Raw genomic sequence first — 21,957 nt, forward strand, 5'->3', positions numbered from 1 at the left:
GAGTAAGTTAAGGCATTAGAGAAGGCTTTGTTGCCCTTGATGGGCACAATCCCCAAAGACCAGTAGAAGGTTGTCAGGCAGGTAGACTGGTTGCTCCTAATGCCTTGAAACTGCAACACTGAGAGAGCTATCTCCAGCCAAGATGGAGAAGTTAGCCTCAATAATGACCCATCCCTCTTTGCGGCAGTGACTGCAGATCAGTCACTGTTTGGGAGTCAGACAGGGAGATCACTCCCTGATGGATTGGTTAATGGTGGCATCTCGAAGCATTTGGCAGGATGCCAGAGAATTGCCAGAAACCATGAGTAAATGGACTATGAATGTAGATTTAGTGCAAGTGATACAGGAAATGGGCACGAAACAAGCCATGTTTAACTTGAATACTTGTGGTCCTGATGATGAGCATTTTTTGATGCGTAGGAAAGACTTGATTCTCACTGCAGCCCCTCCAGCAGCGTTTGGGTGGCTGGCAGCTATTTTGACCCTTTTCGTAAACCACTGTATACATGAGGTAATTACAGCCATGGCCAGCTTGGGGGATGTGAAAGTCAAGTGATGATAAAAGGGAATAGCGAAACCCATCACTGTGCAAAAGCCTACGTTACATAAGGCGGTGCCTAAGACCACGGGCTCGGGATCCAGAAAAGTGGTGGGGACAGAACCTGTGAAAATCTCCCGCACGCAAATGTGGGTGGATCTGCTGGCTACAGGGGTTAGGAAAGAGAAGATAGATCAGCAGCCTAATGATGTGCTGCTGGCCTTGTGGAGGCAATTACTGGTAGGAAAGCATTTCCAGAAGCTACTGAAGAAAGGCAGTTCCACCAGTGGTTGCAAACTGCGGCTCGCGAGCCACATGCGGCTCTTTGGCCCCTTGAGTGTGGCTCTTCCACAAAATACCGACTTCTGCGCATGGGCCATGAAGTTTCAATCGCACTGTACATGCGCGCCCGCACGTGGTATTTTGTGGAAGAGCCACATTCAAGGGGCCAAAGAGCCGCATGTGGCTCGCGAGCTGCAGTTTGCCGACCACTGCCCTAGACCAGTATGCCTCTAGGACTATTTAGGTTCCCCTGAGGAGGAGGAGCTTAATGTCCTAGACTGAGGAACAGGCCAAGGAACCCAGTCAGGAGAGGGGACCCGGAGGACTGGCGGTTGTATGTTGAACTCACAATATATTGGTTCTCCCCACCCCACCCCCATCCCTGCAACATGCAATGTATGTTGGCACTGGTTGATATGGGTGCAGACTACAGTTTACTGTATTGTAACCCTGACAGATATACAGACAGATATGGAGGCAGAACTGTTCATGTATGGCAGGCAACCTTGACACTGAGTATTGGCCGCCTTCTGCTGAAAGGCCTATACTGTGTATATATCTCCCATACCAGAATACATCTTGGGAGTGGACGTGCTAAAAGGGTTAACAATTGCAATGACCCAGGGTGAATTCCGCCTATGGGTGTGTGTGGTAAAGCCTACCACAAGGGGGCACCTACATCACATGGTGGTGACACTGCCTAATCCCTGCCAGGTGGTGTGGGTGTGGCAGTACCTCCTCCCAGGAGGTCAAGAGGAAATCAGAGAGAAGATATTGCAGCTGGAGAAGGCGAAGATCATCTGGCCCACGCACAGCCCCTACATTGTCCAGTATGGCCAGTGAAGTAGCCTGACGGCACCTTGTGAATGACTGTAGATTACAGAGAACTGAATAAAGTGACTACCCATTACATTCCACAATTCCGGCTATAACGGATCTGATCAATCACCTAGCTATGTTGTTAGGGTGATTCCACTATGTGGCTGATTTGGCTCATGCTTTCTTTTCCATAGATATAGCTCCAGAGTGTCAGGAACAGTTTGATTTTATGTGGGAAGGTCAACAGTGGACTTTTATTGTTTTCCCTCAAGGATATTTATTTACACAACCCTACCGCCTATCATGATCTGGTGGCCCAAGATTTAGCCAACTGGGGCAAGCCTCCCACAGTGACAATGCTCCATTATATTGATGACATCATGCTAACTTCTGATTCTCTTGCAGATTTGAACACAGTTGCCAGTAGCCTATAGCAGGCATTGGACTTATAGGGATGGGTGGTTAATGACTGCCAAGGTCCAGGAACCTGGCTTGTCTGTCAAATTCTTGGGAGTTGTCTGGTCTAGTAAGACCAAGGTGATACCTGAGGCAGTTATTGACAAAGTGCAGGCTTTTCCCCGACCTACAACAGTGAAAGTTACAGGCCTATGTTGTCTTTTAGGGTATTGGTGAGTGTTCATCCCCATCTGGCACAACTGTTGTGGCCCTTGTACCTGTTATTCTGGAACAGGGGTGACATGGCACTGGACTCCAGAAGTTGAGGAGGCCTTTCTCATTACCAAGAAGCCCAAAGCTTTCAGGTTGTAGATCTAACACAACCATTCCAGTTGGACATAACTGTTACTCCATCAGGGTTTGGTTGGGATCTATGGCAACAGCATGGGCAGAGAAGGGTGCCTATTGGGTTCTGGTCTCAGCTGTGCAAAGGGGCCAAGTGTCAGTACATCCTCAGTGAGATGCAGTTGGCTGCCATTTATGTAGCCCTGCAGGCCTGTGAGGCAATCACAACACAAAGTAAGGTGCTCGGCTTGTGAAGACTGCCTATTCTATAGCCAGTGGCTTAGATTTTGGGTGACCACACCCAAGTCGAGAGTGGCACAAACCCCCAACTTTAGCAAAATGGAGGCCTATTTGGAACAGAGGGAAGTGGTGAGTACCAGGCCTCTGTCACAGAAATTGCAAACCCTGTTGGGTCCTGTGACATATGAGACCCTGTCAAGGGATGAAACTCCTATAGAGGAGGTACTCCCTAGTCCAGCCGTGGGCAAACTACGGCCCGGCCCGTTTGAAATGAATAAAACGAAAAAAAAAACAAAAAGACCGTACCCTTTTATGTAATGATGTTTACTTTGAATTTATATTAGTTCACACAAACACTCCATCCATGCTTTTGTTCCGGCCCTCCGGTCCAGTTTAAGAACCCATTGTGGCCCTCGAGTCTAGTCCATTCCGAGAAGCTATGCCATCTCTCCCAGAGACCATGTAGTACACAGACGGATCAAGTAGGGGGAGCGCTGCTACATGTACAGCAGTGGCTGTCCATTTAAATACAGACAAACTGTCATTTGATTCTAGTACTGGGCAAAGTAGCCAATGGACTGAACCAAGAGCAGTCTGGATGGTGTTGACAAAGGAGCCTGGCCCTTTGATCATTGTAACAGACAGCTGGGCTATCTTTAAAGGCTTGACTTTGTGGTTGCCACAATGGCACAAGCAATAGTGGCTGGTAGGACACCGTCCCGTGTGGGGACAGGAAATGTGAAAGGATATATGGGAAGTAGAGACTTCCAAAGAGGCAATAATATATCATTTGAGTGGCCATCGACCACTGTTAGCCCCTGAGAATGATGAGGCAAATGCCTTGGCAAGGATCCAGGAGATAGTACCTTCCCCCGAAGATTGGGCTTGGTGGCTCCATTGGAAACTAGGGCACGTGGGACAACAGACAATGATGCAGGTGGCTGAGAGGTGGGGCCTGGCCCTATCCACAGGGGAACCCCTCGCTGCAGTACGAGGTTGTCCCTGCTGTGCTCGGACACCTTCCCCCCGCCCCATCGATATGGCCTCCAGGGGAAGAAGGGCCATGTCCTCAGAGGAGGGACCCCTCTGCAACATTGGCAGGTGGATTTCATTGGGCCTCTCCCTCTGGACTAGGGTTTTAACTATGCCCTGACTGCCACCTGCCTCCTTTTTGCTCACCCTGCAAGAGAGGCCACCCAACGGACAGTTGTCCATGGTTTGGAACACTTGGAGGCCACCTATGAGTGACCCCTTAGCATAGCAAGTGATAATGGAACCCATTTCACAGGGAAGGAGGTACAGAGCTGGGCCAAGGCCCAGGATATAGCTTGGCAGTTTCACGTTCCATATAATCCCCAAGCTGCTGGGGTGATTGAACAGTATAACGGCCTGGTAAAAGACAAGCTCTGCCTAGAGGTGGACCCATCTAGCCTAAAAAGTTGGGCTAGATGATTGAATGAACAGCGAGTGCTTCTCCCTTTGAGTTAATGATGCGGAGGTATCCTCAGACGCTGCATGTGCAGGTGAAAACAACAAATGAACTATTGCGCCCCAAGGTACACCCATCTGGAAACTTTGCTGCTGCCTACACACCTGCCCACTTGGCAGAGGGGAATGAGGCAGTGTGGACCTGGCCATGGACTGTTACTGGGGAAGGGCCCTGGGGAATTGGGTACGACTACAAGTTCCAGTTGCACCCTTTGATCCAGCCCTGGCCAGTAACAGTGCAAGTCCAAGCCAGAAAGCATAGGAGGGGTACATCGTTAAAGGGGACTTACACTATTCCCCTCTGACCAGTGCTCAGATTTCCCATAGCTTCCCTTGTGAAACCGGGCCCCTATGAAGAGGGAGATCCCACTTGGTATCACTGGCCAGGTTGTCCTCTGATTCCAGTCACAGTGCTATCTAGAAGAGACACAGTTGCTTGCATCTTTCCAGAAGGCTGTGATCTATCTATGATGGTTTCAGTTTCTCTTTTGTCTCTTTGATCAGGAAAGCTTGGCTAACAGCGTAGTGTTCTGGTCACACACCTATGCTCAATGCATAATGTCTCCCATTGTTGGGTGTGCACAGACATTCCCCCAGGAGTGGCCGATGGATTTCCATGGCACATCCATCTGGCCACCACTGCCAATTGGACATGGTTAACTGACCAAGACTTCAACAACATCTCCTGGGATTCTGTGTACCAAGCCATAGAGACTCTGATCTGGTGGGACCATCTCAATACTCGCCCCTTTATTGGTTATACAGTGTGGAATGGTTGGGGGTGGTTGCTAGGAGAACAAGTAGAATTAAGAGACCCTGCAGACAGGTGTGTAGAGCAGCAGTGACTCAGTAAGAATTGAGTTGTTGGCTGGCTGCCTCCAGACTTGTGTTGTAACATAACTACTAACGTTGAGGTTCAGAAGCGACAGAATGGAAAGCATTATAGCGGCACAAAACCTGTAGATATGATGATTCCAGGATACTTATGGGTGTGTGGAAGGTATGGCTGTCCTTACCTCCCTGTGAATTGGTCGGATCGATGTACCTGGGGTAGGCCCTATATCCCTGGGCAAATTCTTAAGACTTTAGAAGAGATTCCCCATAACTTGGACTCAGTTTACCACTGGTGGCATTGTGTTAAATGGACTACCTGGTGGTTTTACCCCTTAGCTATATTCTTCCTGCAGGAGGAACAATTAAGGTACAGTTAGAAGTCACAGCCTTAGCAGAGAATATAGCTAAAGACTTGGGTCAGACCCAGAAAGCCCTTACCCTAATGATGGATGAAATCACGCAGATGTGCAAAGTGGTATTGCAGAAGAGGATGACACTAGATTTGTTAACTGCTGCACAGGGAGGCACCTGTGCCATCCTGCATGTTGAATGCTGTACATATATATCTGACAATCAAAGGAATGTAACCAGTGGCCTGAAAGAGATAGACAGGGAAGTACAGGTGAACCATACAAGCCATGTCCCATAACCCCCTCCGAGGTTGGTGGGATAGACTCTCAGGAGTAAGGCATTGGGCATTTGTGAGTGTTGCTATTGGGGCTGGAGTACTGGTTATAACATGTTGTAGTTTGTGTTGCTGTTGTGAACTCTGTGCTCAAGGTGCTGGAAGATAGGCCAGAGGATCCCATAGAAATCACCAGTGTAAGGCGTGGAATGTGGGGGCCTTGTCCAGAGTATACCAGATGTTCAAGGCCAATCTGAGCAAGGACACAGCAATCTTACTGTCTACACTGCACAGGCGTGCCTTTCTATAACCCAAATATTTATGTCACTGTTAGGCAAGAAGCCTCTTTTGTTTGAGCTTGTACCTAAGTTGCCACTGACCACCCAAATTGGTAATTACAATATAGTCACAGAGATGTAAATTACAGGGTAGGGAAGATAGCCAATAATCCTATCTAATAATAGACAAACATGGTAATTAACCATACCTCCGCTATGCTTCCCATTGGCTAATCAGCAGGATATGCAAATTAATTTCCAACAAAGATGGCGGCCGGCAGCCACGCAGCTGAAGTGAACATGAGGCTTGGTTGCCCCGGCAATGGAGGAAGCCAAGGTTCCCCGCCTGCCACAGCCTAGCTCTGAGCTCTGGATGCAACAATGTTGCAATTATAGAAGCTAAACAAATCCCAGATACCTGCTTTCAGCCAGCTGGCCTTGGAGCTGGAGCCGCAACGAAGTTTCAATTACAGAAGGTAAATAAATCCCAGAATAAAAAAAAAGAAAAAGAAAAAAAGAAGAGACTGGGAGCTTCAGTTGCAGGCTTGGCCTGCCTGAAAACAGCCCTCAGCTCCTCATCCAGGCTGGCCAGGCACCCCAGTGGGGACCCCCAACCTGAAGGGTGTGCGGGCAGCCTGAAAACAGTCATCAGCCCCTCACCCAGGCTGGTCAGGCACCCAAGCGGGACCACCACCCTAATCCAGGACACCTTTCAGGGCAAACCAGCTAGCCCCCACCCAGGCCTCTATCCTATATAGTAAAAGGGAAATATGCAAACTGACCCTAACAGCAGAAAGACTGGGAATAACTGGTCACTATGACACACACTGACCACCAGGGGGCAGACACTCAATGCAAGAGCTGCCCTCTGGTGGTCAGTGAGCTCCCACATGGAGGAGCTCTGCTCAGCCACAAGCCAGGCTGACAGCTGCCATTATAGCAGTGGTGGGGGGAGCCTCTCCTGCCTCCTCAGCAGCGCTAATGATGTCCAACTGCAGCTTAGGTCTGCTCCCCGATGGCAAGTGGACATCCCCCGAGGACTGCCGGGCTGCCAGAGGAATGTCTGATTGCTGTCTTAAGCCCAATCCCCTGGGGAGCAGGCCTCAGCCAGCAGATGGTCATCCCCCGAGGGGTCCCAGATTGTGAGAGGGCATAAGCTGGGCTGAGCAACCACCCCCCCCCCAAGTGCAGAAATTGTTTTGCACCTCTAGTCTATATATATAAAAGGCTAAGTGACTGACCGCCCATCCATCTGACTGTCTGATGGACTGACTAGCCAGTACATATGACGTGCATTGGCAATCTATATATGTTAAGAGCCAGGGGCTGTCACATTTGAAACAACTTAACAGATGACCGAATAGGCTGAGTAGGGCAACAAGGCTGGCAGGGGGGTTAGTGAGCGACAACCAAATGACTGAGCAGCAGGCTGCATGGGGTAACCAGGCTGGCAGGGGGGTTACTGAGGGACAACCAAACGACTGAACACCGGGCTGCGTGGGGCAACCAGGCCAGCAGGGGGGGCAGTAAGGGGCAGCCAGACCGGTGGGGGGGGGCAGTTGGGGGTGACCAGGTCAGTAGGGGAGGGCAGTTAGGGGTGACCAGGCCAGTGGGGGGGGGGCAGTGAGGGGCAACCAGGCCGGTGGGTGGGGGGGCAGTTGGGAGCGACCAGGCCAGCAGAGGGGGGCCATGAGGGACAACCAGGCTTGCATGGGGGCCAGTGAGGGGTGACCATGCGAGCAGTGGGGGGCAGTGAGGGGTGACCAGGCCTGCGGGGGGGCAGTTAGGGGCAACCAGGCCAGCAGAGGGGGGCAGTGAGGGGAGACCAGGCTTGCAAGAGGGACAGTTGGGGGCAATCAGGCTGGTGCAAGGGGGCAGTTGGGGCCAACCAGGCTGTTAGGGGGGCAGTTAGAGGCGACCAGGCCAGCAGAGGGGGGGCTTTTGGAGCGACCAGGCCAGCAGGGGGGTGTAGTTAGGGGTGATCAGGCTGGCAGGCAGGCCAGTTAGGGGTGGTCAGGCAAGCAGGCAGGTGAGCAGTTAGGAACCAGCGGTCCTGGATTGTGAGAAGGATGTCCAACTGCCAGTTTAGGCCAGATCCTGGGACCTAAACTGGCAGTCAGACATCCCCTGAAGGGTCCTGGATTGGAGAGAGTGCAGGCTGGGCTGAGGGGAGCCCCCTCCCGTGCACAAATTTTGTGCACCAGGCCTCTAGTCCTTTATAATAAAAGGCTAATATGCAAATAGACCGAATAGCAGAACAACCGAACAATCGGTCGTTATGATGTGCGCTGACCACCAAGGAGAGCATGTGGAAAATGGTGGGCATGGGCAGCAGGGAGCAGAGCACAGAACATGGTGGGCGTCAGCTGTGGCGGGATGGTGGAGCAGGTGAGCGGGGGTGCCAGACAAAGGCAGGGTGCTGGTCGCTGTCATCAGGACGAGCCTCTGGTAGTTACTGAAAATTCTTTGCTCCCATGCACTGCGGTCTTGCCCAGTGCTCACACCTGCTGCTGGTGCTGGCCTCACTCACACCTGCTGCCAGTGCCCAGGGCCCATTCCTCAGTGCTATAAGTGGGTGCAAGTGGTGGCTGCCAGCCCCGATTGCCCCTCAGGGCTTCTTCACCTCCCCCTACTCCTGAGGGGTGATTGGGGCCAGTAGCCACCTCTCTCACCCACTGCCATTGGCAGTCCTGCTTGCACCCACAGCTGGCGCCTGGTTCCAGTCCCGATTGCTCAGGTTGTCAGTGGGTGCAAGCAGCGGCTGCTGGCCCCAATCACCCCTGAGGGCTTCTCCACCTCCCCCTGCTCCTGAGGGGTGATTGGGGCAGCACCCGCAGCTCACTCCTGCTGATGGTGCCAGTCCTGCACCATCAGCAGATGTGAGCGGGACCAACACTGTCAGCATGTGGGAGCAGCAGTGGTGGGAGCAGTGCTGCTGGCAGACAGGGGACCCAAGACCGTGGTGGGAGGGGCCGGGCGGGGGTGTGGAGGATGGGCCAAGACCCATCCCTGTGCCCACCACAGCCTCGCGGCCCACAGTCCTTTCAAAGTGCACAAATTCATGCAATGGGCCCCTAGTTGTTAATAGCCAGTGTGCTGTTCATTTCCTTTTATGTTAAAAGGAAATGTTCAGAGCCTGAAGCTAAAAAGAACTCAGTCAGCAGTCTCTTTGCTTTCTGTAGGAGGTTTTGAAAGCTATAGAAACCATCTTCTTCTCATGGTTTTGTTTGGTACCTGCTCTCCTGTCATCTTTCTAATGGATATGCTGTATTGTTTCATCTTTTTTTGTTGTTGCTTTTTTTATTAGCTGTCTCAAAGCTACTTTGGAACTGTACCAATCCTATATAATAAAAGGCTAATATGCAAATTGACCAAACGGCGGAACAACAGGTGTGCACTGACCACCAGGGGGCAGGCACTCAATGCAGGAGATGCCCCTGGGTGGTCAGTGCTCTCCCACAGAGGGAGCGGTGCTCAGCCAGAAGCCAGACTCATAGCTGGCAAGCGCAGTGGCGGTGGCAGGACACTACCCAAGGGCTCCTGGACTGTGAGAGGATGCAGGCTGGGCTGAGGGGCCCCCTCACCCCCGAGTGCATGAATTTCATGCACCGGGCCTCTAGTTTAAAAATAAACGTTGACTCACACATGCACGATATTTGTCCCTGTCTGACACTGGCCTCTCATTTAAATTAATTCAAAGCCAGTTTCCCATGATGCCAGCATTTGCAATAAGTATTAATAAATCACAAGGACAAATTCTAGACAGAGTAGGAATATTCTGACCTGAACCCATTTTTGGACATGTTCAGTTATATGTTGCTTTCTCTCCAGTTCGAAGAGTGTGTGATGTTAAAGTTGTAAATACTTCATCACAAGGGAAATTAGTCAAGCACTCTGAAAGTGTTTTTACTCTTAATGTGGTATACAAGGAGATATGAGAATAAGTTTAATCCATTTACCAGTCATTGTTTTTATCAATGTTGTTTTTATATCATGTTTTTGTTGTTTTATATTATGTTTTTGTTGCTTTTATATCATGTCTTTGTTGTTATGACATGTTGTTTTTGTTTATTTATTAATCAGTTTATATATTATTTTCATATACATTTTACTAATTTTCTTTCATCTCTGACACTTCTATTATAGAGAAAGAGCAAATAGCGATATCAAAATATTTCTTCTAATTAATTTCCTTTCAATGTCCTCAAATCTGTGCACCAGGCCACTAGTATTAAAATAAATATAGATGGTGCCAATTGGCTTCTTGAAGCAGTGGGGGACCATGCTGCAAAGTACATAATTTCCTAACAATTTTGCTGCACATCTGAAGCTAATACAGAATAACAGTGAATATAAAGAGTAATTGAAAAATAAAAACTTATTTAAAATATTTTAAAAAATAAAAATAAAGACCATATGGATACACCCACAGCTAACATCATAGTCAGTGGGGAAAAACTAAAAGCATTTTCCTTAAGATCAGGAACAAGACAGGGATGTTCATTTCGCCACTCTGATTCCACATAGGACTGAAAGTTATAGCCACAGCAATTAGACAAGAAGAAGTAAATGAGAAAAGGAAAAGAAAAAAAATAAAGATAGAAATGGCATCCAAATTGGAAAGGAAGAAGTAAAACTGTCATGATACTATATAGAGAGAACCCTAAAGATTCCATCAAAAAACTACTAGACCTAATAAATGAATTCAGTGAAAAAGTAGGAAACAACCGGCCAGTGTGGCTCAGTTGTTGAGCATTGACCTATGAACCAGGTCATGGTTCGATTCCTGGTCAGGGCACATGCCCAGATGTGGGCTCGATCCCCAGTAGGGTGTGTGCAGGAGGCAGCCAATCAATGATTCTCTCTCATCATTGATGTTTCTATCTCTCTCTCCCTCTCTGAAATCAATTAAAAATACATTTTTATAGAAAGCAGAATATAAAATAAAAATTATGAAATCAGTTGCATTTTTATACACCAATAATGAACTATAAAGAAGGGATATTGAAAAAAATTCCATTTACAGTTGCATCAAAAAAAATATAAGGTGAGAAACCAAGATGGCAGCATAGGTAAACACCAGAAATTGCTGCCTCCCACAACAACTTCAAAAATACAAGGAAAAGACAAAACGGACATCATCCAGAACTATAGGAAGGCTGGCTGAGTGGAAATTCTACAACTAGAAGAAAAGAGAAAAGCACACTGAGACTCAGAGGAGCTGCAGAAGTAAAGTGCAGGGCTGATACCTGAGGATGCGGCTGTCTTTTTGAATTGGGAGGGAGTCACAAGCTCCTGACTGCTCTGAACTCCGGTTCCAGGAAGTCTCTGGGGACCCAGGGCTCATAAGGGGAGAAACTGGACTGTCTGGCAGCAGGCAGAATGCAGAACTTGAGGGCACCTTTCCCTCAGAGGTGCTTGCAGCAATTACCGGGACACTGAGACGTGCAGCCCCTTAGGGCAGGGTTGAAGATCAACCATAGATGCTTGCTCCACCCTTTGATTCCCTGAGACCCTGCCCCACCCAGGCTGCAGCAGAGGCTTTTGCATATGAATGCCCTGGCCTTTTGCAACCTGAAAATTACTTAACAAATTGCAGCTGGGCCAGACAGACCCAGAACTTCCAAGAGAAGGCCCAAGGCCCCACAGCAGCTTGCATTGCTTCACAGCTGGGCATCATCTGGGCACCTCCAAACCCCAAAAAAGGAAGGGGAATCTGCAAATCTCTTCTTAGCTCCTGCTGGGTAACCTCAGGAAGAGGCTAAATTGGCACCTCCTTAGATCCAAGAGCCAGTGTACCCAGTGGTCAGAGTGGGACCATCCAGATTACAACTCCTCAGATCCCTAAGGGACACACTCAGGGGGCAGACTCAGTGAGCACCAAAGCCCCACTGAAGCAAGTCTTGCCCCAGAAGGGTGTCTTCAGCACAGAAGTTCTCCCACTGCAGATACAGCTGATTCTCACAGCCAATTGGCCTGGAGGTCAATTCCTCCCAGTGATACCTACAACAATCAAGGCATCACTACAACAAGACTGCACAAAACCCACAAGGAGGTGCACCAAGAGTGTCCACCTCAAGTAACTGGGGAGGCTGAGCCACTAGGCCCTATAGGACACCTAGCACACAAAACCACTCTACCAACACAGGGAAGCATAAAAAATGTGGAGACAAAGAAACAGGTCACAAATGACAGAAATGGAGGAAAGAAAATGACTGGATATAGAGTTCAAAACCACATTTATAAGGTTTTTCAAGAATTTTATTGAAACCACCAATAAATTTAGTGAGACCCTGGAGGATATGAAAAAAGACCAACTAGAAATTAAGCATACACTGACTGAAATAAAGAATAATTTACAGAGATCCAACAGCAGACAAGAGGATCCGAAGAATCAAGTCAAAGATTTGAAATACGAAGAAACAAAAAATACCCAACCAAAAAAGAAAAAAGAAAAAAGAATCCAAAAATATGAAGATAGTATAAGGAGCCTCTGGGACAACTTCAAGCGTACCAACATCAGAATTATTGGGGTGCCAGAAGAAGAGGGAGGGCAAGATATTGAAAACCCATTTGAAGAAATAATGACAGAAAACTTCCCCTACCTGGTGAAAGAAATAGACTTACAAGTCCAGGAAGCACAGAGAACCCCAAACAAAAGGAATCCAAAGAGAACCACACCAAGACACATCATAATTAAAATGCCAAGAGCAAAAGACAAAGAGAGAATCTTAAAAGCAGCAAGAGAAAAAAAGTCAGTTACCTACAAGGGAGTACCCATACGACTGTCAGCTGATTTCTCAACAGAAACCATGCAGGCCAGAAGAGAGTGGCAAGAAATATTCAAAGTGATGAATAGCAAGAACCTACAACCAAGATTACTTTATCCAGCAAAGCTATCATTCAGAATAGAAGGTCAGATAAAGAGCTTCACAGATAAGCAAAAGCTAAAGGAGTTCATCACCACCAAGCCAGCATTATATGAAATGCTGAAAGGTATTCTTTAAGAAGAGGAAGAAGAAAAAGGAACTCTTACCATTTTCCACAGCATCAATGGAACTGGAGAGCATTATGCTAAGTGAAATAAGCCAGTCAGAGAAGGATAAATACCACATGATCTCACTCATTTGTGGAATATAATGAACAACATAAACTGATGAACAAGGACTGATCCAGAGACGGAGAGGCATTGATTGGACTGTAGGGCCTTGGAGGGAAGGTAGGGGAGGGTGGGGGTAAGGGGGAAAGATCAACCAAAGGACTTACATGCAAGCATATAGGTCTAACCAATGGACACGGACAACGGGGGGCGGGGGGTGTGGCAATGAGTGGGGGGGGAGTAGGGGGTAACGTGGGGATAAGGACACATATGTAATATCTTAATCAATAAAAAATATATTAAATATATATATATATAAGGTACTTAGAAATAAATTTAACCAAGGAGGTAAAAGACCTGTACTCAGAAAATTTTAAGACACTGAAGGAGATATCAAAGAAGATAAAAGTAAATGGAATCATAAATAGGAAGAATTAACATAATAAAAATGTCTATACCACTCAAGTAATCTATAAATTCAATACAATTCCTATCAAGATACCAATGGTATATTTCACAGAACTGGAACAAATAATCAAAAAAATGTATATGAAACCACAAAAGATCCCGAATAACCACAGCAATTTGAGAAAGAAGGATAAAGTTGGAAGTATTATGCTACCTGACATGAAACTATGCTACAAGACTATGGTAATCAAAACTTATGACCCTGGCATAAAAGCAGAAATATAGATCAATGGAACAGAATAGAGAGTCTAGAAATAAACTGCCTATGTGGGCAATTATTTTTTAATATATATATATATATTTTATTGATTTTAGAGAGGAAGGGAGAGGAAGAGAGAGAGATAGAAACATCAATGATGAGAATCATTGATCGGCTGCCTCCTGCTCGAGCCCACAACCCAGACATGTGCCCTTGGCTGTAATCAAACCCAGGACCCTTCAGTCCACAGGCTGACACTCTATCCACTGAGCCAAACCAGCTAGGGCTGGGCAATTAATTTTTAACAAAGGATACAAGAACATACAATGGGGTAAAGACAGTTTAGTCAATAAATGGTGTTGGGATAATTGGACAGATACATGCAAAAAAACAAACAAAAAAACTAGACCACCAACTTAAACCATATATAAGAATAAACTCCTTCCTTCCTTCCTTTTTCCTTCTCTTTTAAACTACTTTATTCCTTTCTACTCTCTGAACTGTTTTGTTTTTCTTTCCTTCTCCTCCCTCCCTTTTTTTTTGGCCTTTAAGGACAGACAAATTCGCATCCTGGACCCCAGGTGAGTCCACGGAGGCCCATAGGGGCAAAGTAATTTAGCCAAGATCACACAGTTAATAATGAGAGGCAGAGATAGGGTTCCTTTGAAGTCTTCGGACTATAACACCATTGAGAGAGAGAAGGGAGGCAGTGACACTGTGTGGTCAGAGGATCCATGGTTGAGGGATGAGGCAACTGTGTCACCTGCTGATTCTGGTCTAGGTGGCATATATAATGCAAGGCTGGCCCTCTCATGACTCAGTCTCTAAAATTCCTGTCTCCCTCTGACCCTAATAACAATCTGGCTGTGCTGAGGAAGGCCCAAGCTCCATGGTAGTTCTCTCTCCAGCTAGGCAGAATTTAGGGGGCCTTGGGTGGGCTGTGGGAGGGCCCAGGGGCATGGAGTAGCAGTGCAGCTGTTTCTGCAGTGATGATAAGGGGATCTGTAAGCAGAGAGGACTGAAGCTCCTGGAGAGTGTGTTGGGAGGTATGGGCTGCACCTGATTAAAACCTCTGGATTTTGCGATACTTCCATGAGGTTCCCATGAGAAGCATTCACATTTACAAATAAGAAAACAAATGTATACATGTGAGCAAATCTTCTCAAGGCCACACAACCAGGATCTTCAAAGCATGAAGCCTGAGTCCCATCCCTTTGGCCTTCCCACCATGGGCCCAGGCCAATTGCACACAACTGTCTACACCTCTGGATAACCTGAGATGTCCCAGCTGCCTAGCTGACACACACAAGTCTCCTATCCTCTTCTCTCTTCTACTTCCTTCTCTTCCTCTAGCTCAGGGGTCCTCAAACTTTTTAAACAGGGGGCCAGTTCACTGTCCCTCAGACTGTTGGAGGGCCGGACTATAGTTTTAAAAAAAAACTATGAACAAATTCCTATGCACACTGCACATATCTTATTTTGAAGTAAAAAAACAAAACGGGAACAAATACAATATTTTTATTTGCATGGCCCGCGGGCTCTAGTTTGAGGACCCCTGCCTAGCTTCTATGGGCTTCTATCTGCCAGACTATAGCAGGGACTTCCTACCACATAGGGATCCCACACATGGATGGCTGAGTACTCTTCCATGTGAAGTCCCATGTAGAAGGGTGTGGGACACACACACACACACACACACACACACTGTCCCTCTCATGGGGGCTGTGGCCCCCAGGGCTCTGTGAGGAAGAGTATGAGCCTGCCAAGGTTTCTCCATCCTGGCCTCATTTACTGTCATGTGCAGCCCCAGTCAGAAGTTAGGCCTGGCAATTCTAGTTCCCAGAAGCTGCTCTTTCTTTTCTAGCCTCTCACCCATGATCCAATCCAATGTAGTGAGTATTGTGCCCTCCCCGCTGGCTTACCAGACAGGTTTGAGGGAAATTGAAATGGGGGACACTTATCAAGAGGTCAGTGACCAACAAATCATCACAATGAACTAATCTGTTTAGGTATACTCACACACACACACATGCAGCCTGGGCAGCTAGCAGAGATGTGCATGAATGCATGTGAGCATAATTTTGCACTGTTGTTTTTATTTTTGTTAAACAGTCATTCCTAAGACCTGCCCAAGCCCAGTATCTCTGCAGAAGAGTGGCACTATCAGGACCCCTGTAGATGAGATCCATACCAGGGGCAAGTGCAGAACCAATCACCTATGACAAAGCCTGCCACTCCTGCCAGGAATTATGGGGGTGTCAGTTGGCACTTTGGCCCCTGAACACAACAGCCTGTTTAGCCTGACCATCTCATCAGCAAGCTCCCTTGCATGTCCTAGGCAGCCAGCAACACCTCCCTGAGCCCAGGGATCTCAGGGTGTCCATTTCCTGCTGCGCTGGTTCTTCCTCCCTTGGCTCTCCTGGCTGTGGCCATGCTAGTTCTGAGCTGCTGCTGCTGCTGGCTTCCATCCTGCTCTCATATCCAGCCTACATTATCTTTCATATGTTCATCTTCTCCAGTAACCTGGGCAGCTGGTATTCTCACAGACTCTGTCTTCACTACCTACACCAGTGCCACCTTGTCCTTCATGGCCACTGTGCTGCACAGCTACCTAACAGTCGCTCGTCCTCTGCACTTCCTCTCCTTCATATCCTGTGAAGCTATCCATAATGTGGTGGCCTCCTTATTCCCCATATTTCTCATTTGGCTTTGCAGGATGCCAGGTTGGAGAGCTAGGATTCTCATGCATCAAATAGTTGAGACTGGGCATCAAGTTGAGCCACGGCTCCCTAGTCACTGTCACACACATCTTGTGCATTTTCTTTCTATGCACAGCTCTATCACCTACTGTTTCTGCATGATCTATGCAGGGGTCAGGATTTCAGGTTTCTGGGTTCAGGCTATTCCCAGGAAAGCAGCACTCTCCTTATCCACCAGTGCTAATCACACTGTATGTGAGCTCAGTGGTGGCATTTTCCCTGGATATTGTGCTGACCAAGGAGCACCACATTGATGCCAGGACTGACATATGGCTCACAGCAGCCAGCAGTGAGGTGCTCTTGGCTTCTGATGGCTGCTGGGGATAGTCTGGGGCCACTTCTCATCCAGGAGGCACAGTGACATTTTCACCATTTTTCAGATCTAGACTTCTCAGTCTGGCAGGCGAAAGTTAAAGTTCAATGTATCAGCATCCATTTATAGCCAGATCCTCAAAACTGCACAATAATTGTAGGACATGTCAACATAAGAAACATTCAAGCCTGTAGAGAATTTTATGAGTTTATTTGAGCCAAACTGATGGCAATTGCTGGGAAGCAAAACTTCAATGGATTGAGAAAATGCTCCAGAAAATGGCAATTCTGTATCTTATTTTACACATTATAATCAAAAGAGAAGACGTAAGTGGATTACATGAAATCCATTGGCAATAGATTGGGGAGGGGGAAAGCAAAGTGGAGAAACTTCTGAGATTGGATAAAAAGTAAAACGATACCCACATACCTCCTTTACACAGGTGGGTACAGGACAATTATGGGTCAACAATTAACATGATAATGACAATGAGGGGATTTGTAGTCTTTGCTCTGTTGTGGTGTCTGTGCTCTGAGGGGGTCTGGAAAAAGGGAAATTACATTGTTTTTGCAAGGACATGTTTATTAGGCATGTTATCCTAGACACAAAAAGACAATAGACAGACTTAGCTAAGGTGAAGACTGACCTTCGCCAGGGAAGAATACTGCCTTAGGATATGACTACCCACTATGCACTACTCTTAGTGAAAAAGCTTTATTTTCAGACCATCCTATATAGTTACTAGAGGCCCAGTGCACAAAAACTTGTGCACTCGGGGGTAGGGGGTCCCTCAGCCCGGCCTGTGCCCTTCCGCAGTCTGGGACCCCTCAGGGGTGACCACTTGCTGGCTTAGGCCTGCTTCCCAGGGGATTGGGCCTAAGATGGCAATCAGACATCCCTCTGGCAGCCCCACAGCCCTTGGGGATGTCCACTTGCCAGCGGGGAACAGACTTAAGCTGCAGTCAGACATCCTTAGGGCTGCTGAGGAGGCAGGAGAGGCTCCCACCACCACTGCTATACTGGCAGCCATCAGCCTGGCTTGCGGCTGAGCAGAGTTCCCTCCTGTGAGAGCGCACTGACCACCAGAGGGCAGCTCCTGCATTGAGTGTCTGCCCCCTGGTGGTCAGTGTGTGTCATAGTGACCAGTCATTCCAAGTCTTTCTGCTGTTAGGGTCAGTTTGCATATTTCCCTTTTACTATATTGGATAGAGGCCTGGTGCACGGGTGGGGGCTAGCTGGTTTGCCCTGAAGGGTGTCCTGGATCAGGATGGGGGTCCCGCTTGGGTGCCTGGCCAGCCTGGGTGAGGGGCTGATGGCTGTTTGCAGCTGGTCACACCCCCTCAGGGAGGGGGGCCCCACTGTGGTGCCTGGCCAGCCTGAATGACAGGCTGATGGCTGTTTGCAGCTGGTCACACCCCCTTCAGGGTGGGGGTCCCCACTGTGGTGCCTGGCCAGCCTGGATTAGGGGCTGATGGCTGTTTGCAGCTGGTCACACCCCCTTCAGGGTGGGGGTTCCCACTGGGGTGCCTGGCCAGTCTGAGTGAGGGGCTAAGGGCCATTTTCAGGCTGGCAGGCGACTGAAGCTCCCAGCCTCTTTCTTTTTCTTTTTCTTTTTTATTCTGGGATTTATTTACCTTCTATAGCTGTCACTGGAGCTGAGAGCTGGCTCCAGCTCTGAGGCCATGGCTGGCTGAAAGCAGGTGTCTGGGGTTTGTTTAGCTTCTATAATTGCAATATTGTTGCATCCGGAGCTCAGAGCCCGGCCGCAGAAGGCGGGGAACCTTGGCTTCCTCTATCACTGGAGCAAGCAAGCCTCATGTTTGCTTCAGCTGCGTGGCTGCCAGCCGCCATCTTTGTTGGCAGTTAATTTGCATATCCTGCTGATTAGCCGATGGAAAGCGTAGCGGAGGTATGGTTAATTACCATGTTTGTCTATTATTAGATAGGATTTTAGATATCTGAGTCTGCAGGGTTGTGATGCAAGCCTCTCCTGAGCTTGTCAGACTTATGACCTCTTTTCATCCACAAAGGTCCTCTTTAAGATGACTCCAATTGAAGGTTTTCAACATTTCAGCAGTTTTTAAGTAAAGTGACACTATAACCTACTTATAAATGGAAGAAAATGAAAGAGTTCTGGTCAAAGTGGGTCAAGGTTCTGATCTGTTCCCTTCTCCTGCCTTCCTTCACACCTTTCATGGGCATTGATGAAGCATAGCTGCTGGCAAACACACAGAAGCCAAAACATTACTGAAAACCGGAACCCAAGAAGTACACAGGCAGATCTGTTGAATCTGGGACGAGGTGCTCCCATTTTGGCAGCTACTTGGGATGTAGGAGGGAAGAAAGCAAACCCAGGATACACCTACTATGAAGAGTGACATAGAGACTCTATGAAGCTGGGACCCCAGGAGATTACAGTCTCAGAAAAAGGATAAATCAGAACTAAGAAAGCAGCAAGAGAACTACCTGCCTTAATATTGGTGCCATGCAGAAGAGGGAGAAAATTCCTTTAGAATTCTTAAGTAGAAGCTACCCTTCTGACAGGATTAAAGCTAAGTTTCAGGAGAAACAAAATGGCAGTGGAATAGGCAGCCATGACCCGAGCCTTGTCCTGGAGCATATAGGAGCAACTAAATTGAATAACATCCACCCTGAATTGGTGAAGTAGACACAGCTGGTGAGACAATTCACAGCCGGGAAGGGCAGAGGACTCCTGGAGAATGGTAAAATCAGGGATCTGGGCTGCAGCAGGAGATTCTAGATCTAAGCCCACAGTCATGAGAGGCTGAGCCCCGAGGAGTCAGCCTGAACAACTGCCCAAGCCACACCGTGTAAGGGGGAGAGGGGTTCACAGTGGCACAGCTCTTTCCCCTCATTGGTCTTTTCTTTTATTCGCTAAACCCAGTTCATAGGACCTTTCAAATACAAACACTCACCCATGGCTGATGTGCAGACTTATGGAATCTGGGGAGAGGCTGGGGAGAGGAACCGCTCAGGGAGAGGTGGCCAGGAGTCTGGCATTGAGTCATATCTGATGTGCTAGACCTAGGCAGCCATTATCTCCTGAAGAGATAACCCCTCCCTGCAGTCTCCAGACAACTAATATCGCCACACCCAGACTACACCCTGAGTGCTACAAAGGATACAAAAAAAAAATCTGAGAGACCCTTCAGTCCCTAAAAGCCATATGGCAACCTCCCCAACTATAGCCCTGTCAGAAACAGCCACTTGAGAGATTAAGATTGAAAGTGGGCAGATAGGCTTAGTGGGAAGATTGATCCTGCCAGCTGGTAGTCAAGGCTGTGGAAATAGTCACAAACAGAGGACAGTGGACTGCTTGGAACTTCAACAATCTAACAGGAACTGAGAAGTGGCAGACAGTACAGAAGAATGGGATCTCAAACAGCGCCATGGGGGATTAAAACTTGGTGGACACTTAACTTTTTCATTTTTATTTTATTATTATTTTGTTATCTCTCTTTTTCTTCTTTTTTCTGTATTTCCATTTTTTGTTTGTTTCTTTATTTTTATTTCTTCCCACATTATTTTTCATCATTATATTTCTATTTTTTCTATTTTTATTTTATCCTATTTTTAATTAATTTTTTAAAAATTTTTTCTAATTTCTCTTTCTTCTTATCCACTCATCCTCTTCCTACTTCCTCTATATGAGCTGAGGTCCACCCCATATTCATCCAATTCCTTAACCTTATTTCCTGTATATAAACTCAGCCTCTACAGATTCTGCCCCTGCCCTTTTTTCTGAGTGTTTGGTGTTTGCATTTTTTAGTTTATCTGTTTGTTCTGTGGTGTTTCTCCATATACATATACCGAGCGGCCAGATTATTATGACCACCCCATCAGTACTTCGTTGGGCCACCTTTTGCCTCCAATGCTGTGGTGATTCTTCTTGGCATTGACTCCATGAGATGTTGAAAGGTGATGCGAAGAATCTGACACCATGCCTGATGAATAGCACGGTCCAGTTCTGTGAGATTTGATGGCTGTGGAACCAGCTGCCTGATGGCTCTCTTAACTTTGTCCCACAAATGCTCAATTGGATTGAGATCTGATTGTGGGGGCCACGTAAGCAAGGTAAAGTCTCCCTCATGTTCTTGAAACCACTCCTGCACAATACGAGCACCGTGGCATGGCGCATTGTCTTGTTGGAAGAAGCCATCTCCATTGGGATACGCCATCAACATGATAGGATAAATCTGATCAGCAATGATACTTAGGTATGTTGTGCTATTCAGACATTGTTCTACACGAATTAAAGGGCCCAAATCATGCCAGGAAAACATGCCCCAAACCATAACACTGCCCCCACCAGCTTGAAGGGTTGTACTCATGCATGTGGGGTGCATGCTTTCATGCTGTTTCTGCCAAATTCTCACTCTGCCATCTGCATGATGCAACTGGAAACGTGATTCATCGGACCACATGACTTTTTTCCAATGCTCGACTGTCTAATCCTTGTGTTCCTATGAGAATTAGAGACTTTTTTATCTTGGTAACTTCAGACAGCAAAGGTGTTCGAACAAACCTTCAGCTTCCATATCACATACAATGCAGTGTACGGCTAATTTGCCTACAAACGTCAGGTGGTCATAATTATCTGGCCACTCAGAGTGTGTGTGTGTGTGTGTGTGTGTATTTCCCTTTTTCTTTCTTTTTCTTCTTTTTCTTTTCTCTCTTACCATTTTTTCTCTCCTTGATATCATTTGCACTCTCTTTTCTCTCCCCTAATTCTCTTTTCTCTGGTGGTCACTTATATTGGGTTTGTAGGTGTCATGAGTACATTCGTGTTTTGTTTCCTTTGTGTCATATCTTTTTGAGTTGCATTTTGTCCTGTTTGATCAATGTGATAGAGAGCGAGCCACATAACCAGACACCTGGAGAGGAGACTCCATCCTTGAAAAGGTCAATAACACTCCAGACACTCCAGACCCAACTACAGAGGCAGGAAAAAGGCAGCAGTGAGGGAGAGAGTGTGAGTGAGGGAGGGAGAGAAAGGGGAGTGTGTGGATGTGTGTGTGTGGTGTGTGTGTGTGTGTGTGTGTATGTGAGTGAGGGGCAGTTAGATCCTGCAGGACAGGCAGACCGAGCTCGCCTAGATGGGCAGGCTCTGCTACAATTGCAAACAGTCTTGGGGAGGCTGGCTCTACCACAAAGGCTGCACCTTCTTGAAGGGGAGAGCTGCTGTGACTGGGAGGCCAGCCTCACCTCCACCTAGGGTACCCTCAGACACCACCTGGGACTTTACAGCCACCC

At 47.5% G+C, this 21,957-nt stretch overlaps 1 protein-coding gene across 1 annotated transcript; it reads left to right on the forward strand.

The window, feature by feature from the left end:
* The first annotated feature begins 1,504 nt into the window (after nucleotides 1-1,504).
* On the forward strand, nucleotides 1,505-16,756 carry GPR148 (G protein-coupled receptor 148). The gene is given in 8 exon segments (XM_036298935.1): nucleotides 1,505-1,650; nucleotides 16,050-16,145; nucleotides 16,147-16,326; nucleotides 16,328-16,446; nucleotides 16,449-16,502; nucleotides 16,505-16,543; nucleotides 16,546-16,671; nucleotides 16,674-16,756. Coding segments are annotated over 8 exon segments (843 nt in total).
* Nucleotides 16,757-21,957: the final 5,201 nt, after the last annotated feature.

Source organism: Myotis myotis, unplaced genomic scaffold, assembly GCF_014108235.1.
Source record: "Myotis myotis isolate mMyoMyo1 unplaced genomic scaffold, mMyoMyo1.p scaffold_m19_p_3, whole genome shotgun sequence".
NCBI lineage: Eukaryota > Metazoa > Chordata > Mammalia > Chiroptera > Vespertilionidae > Myotis > Myotis myotis.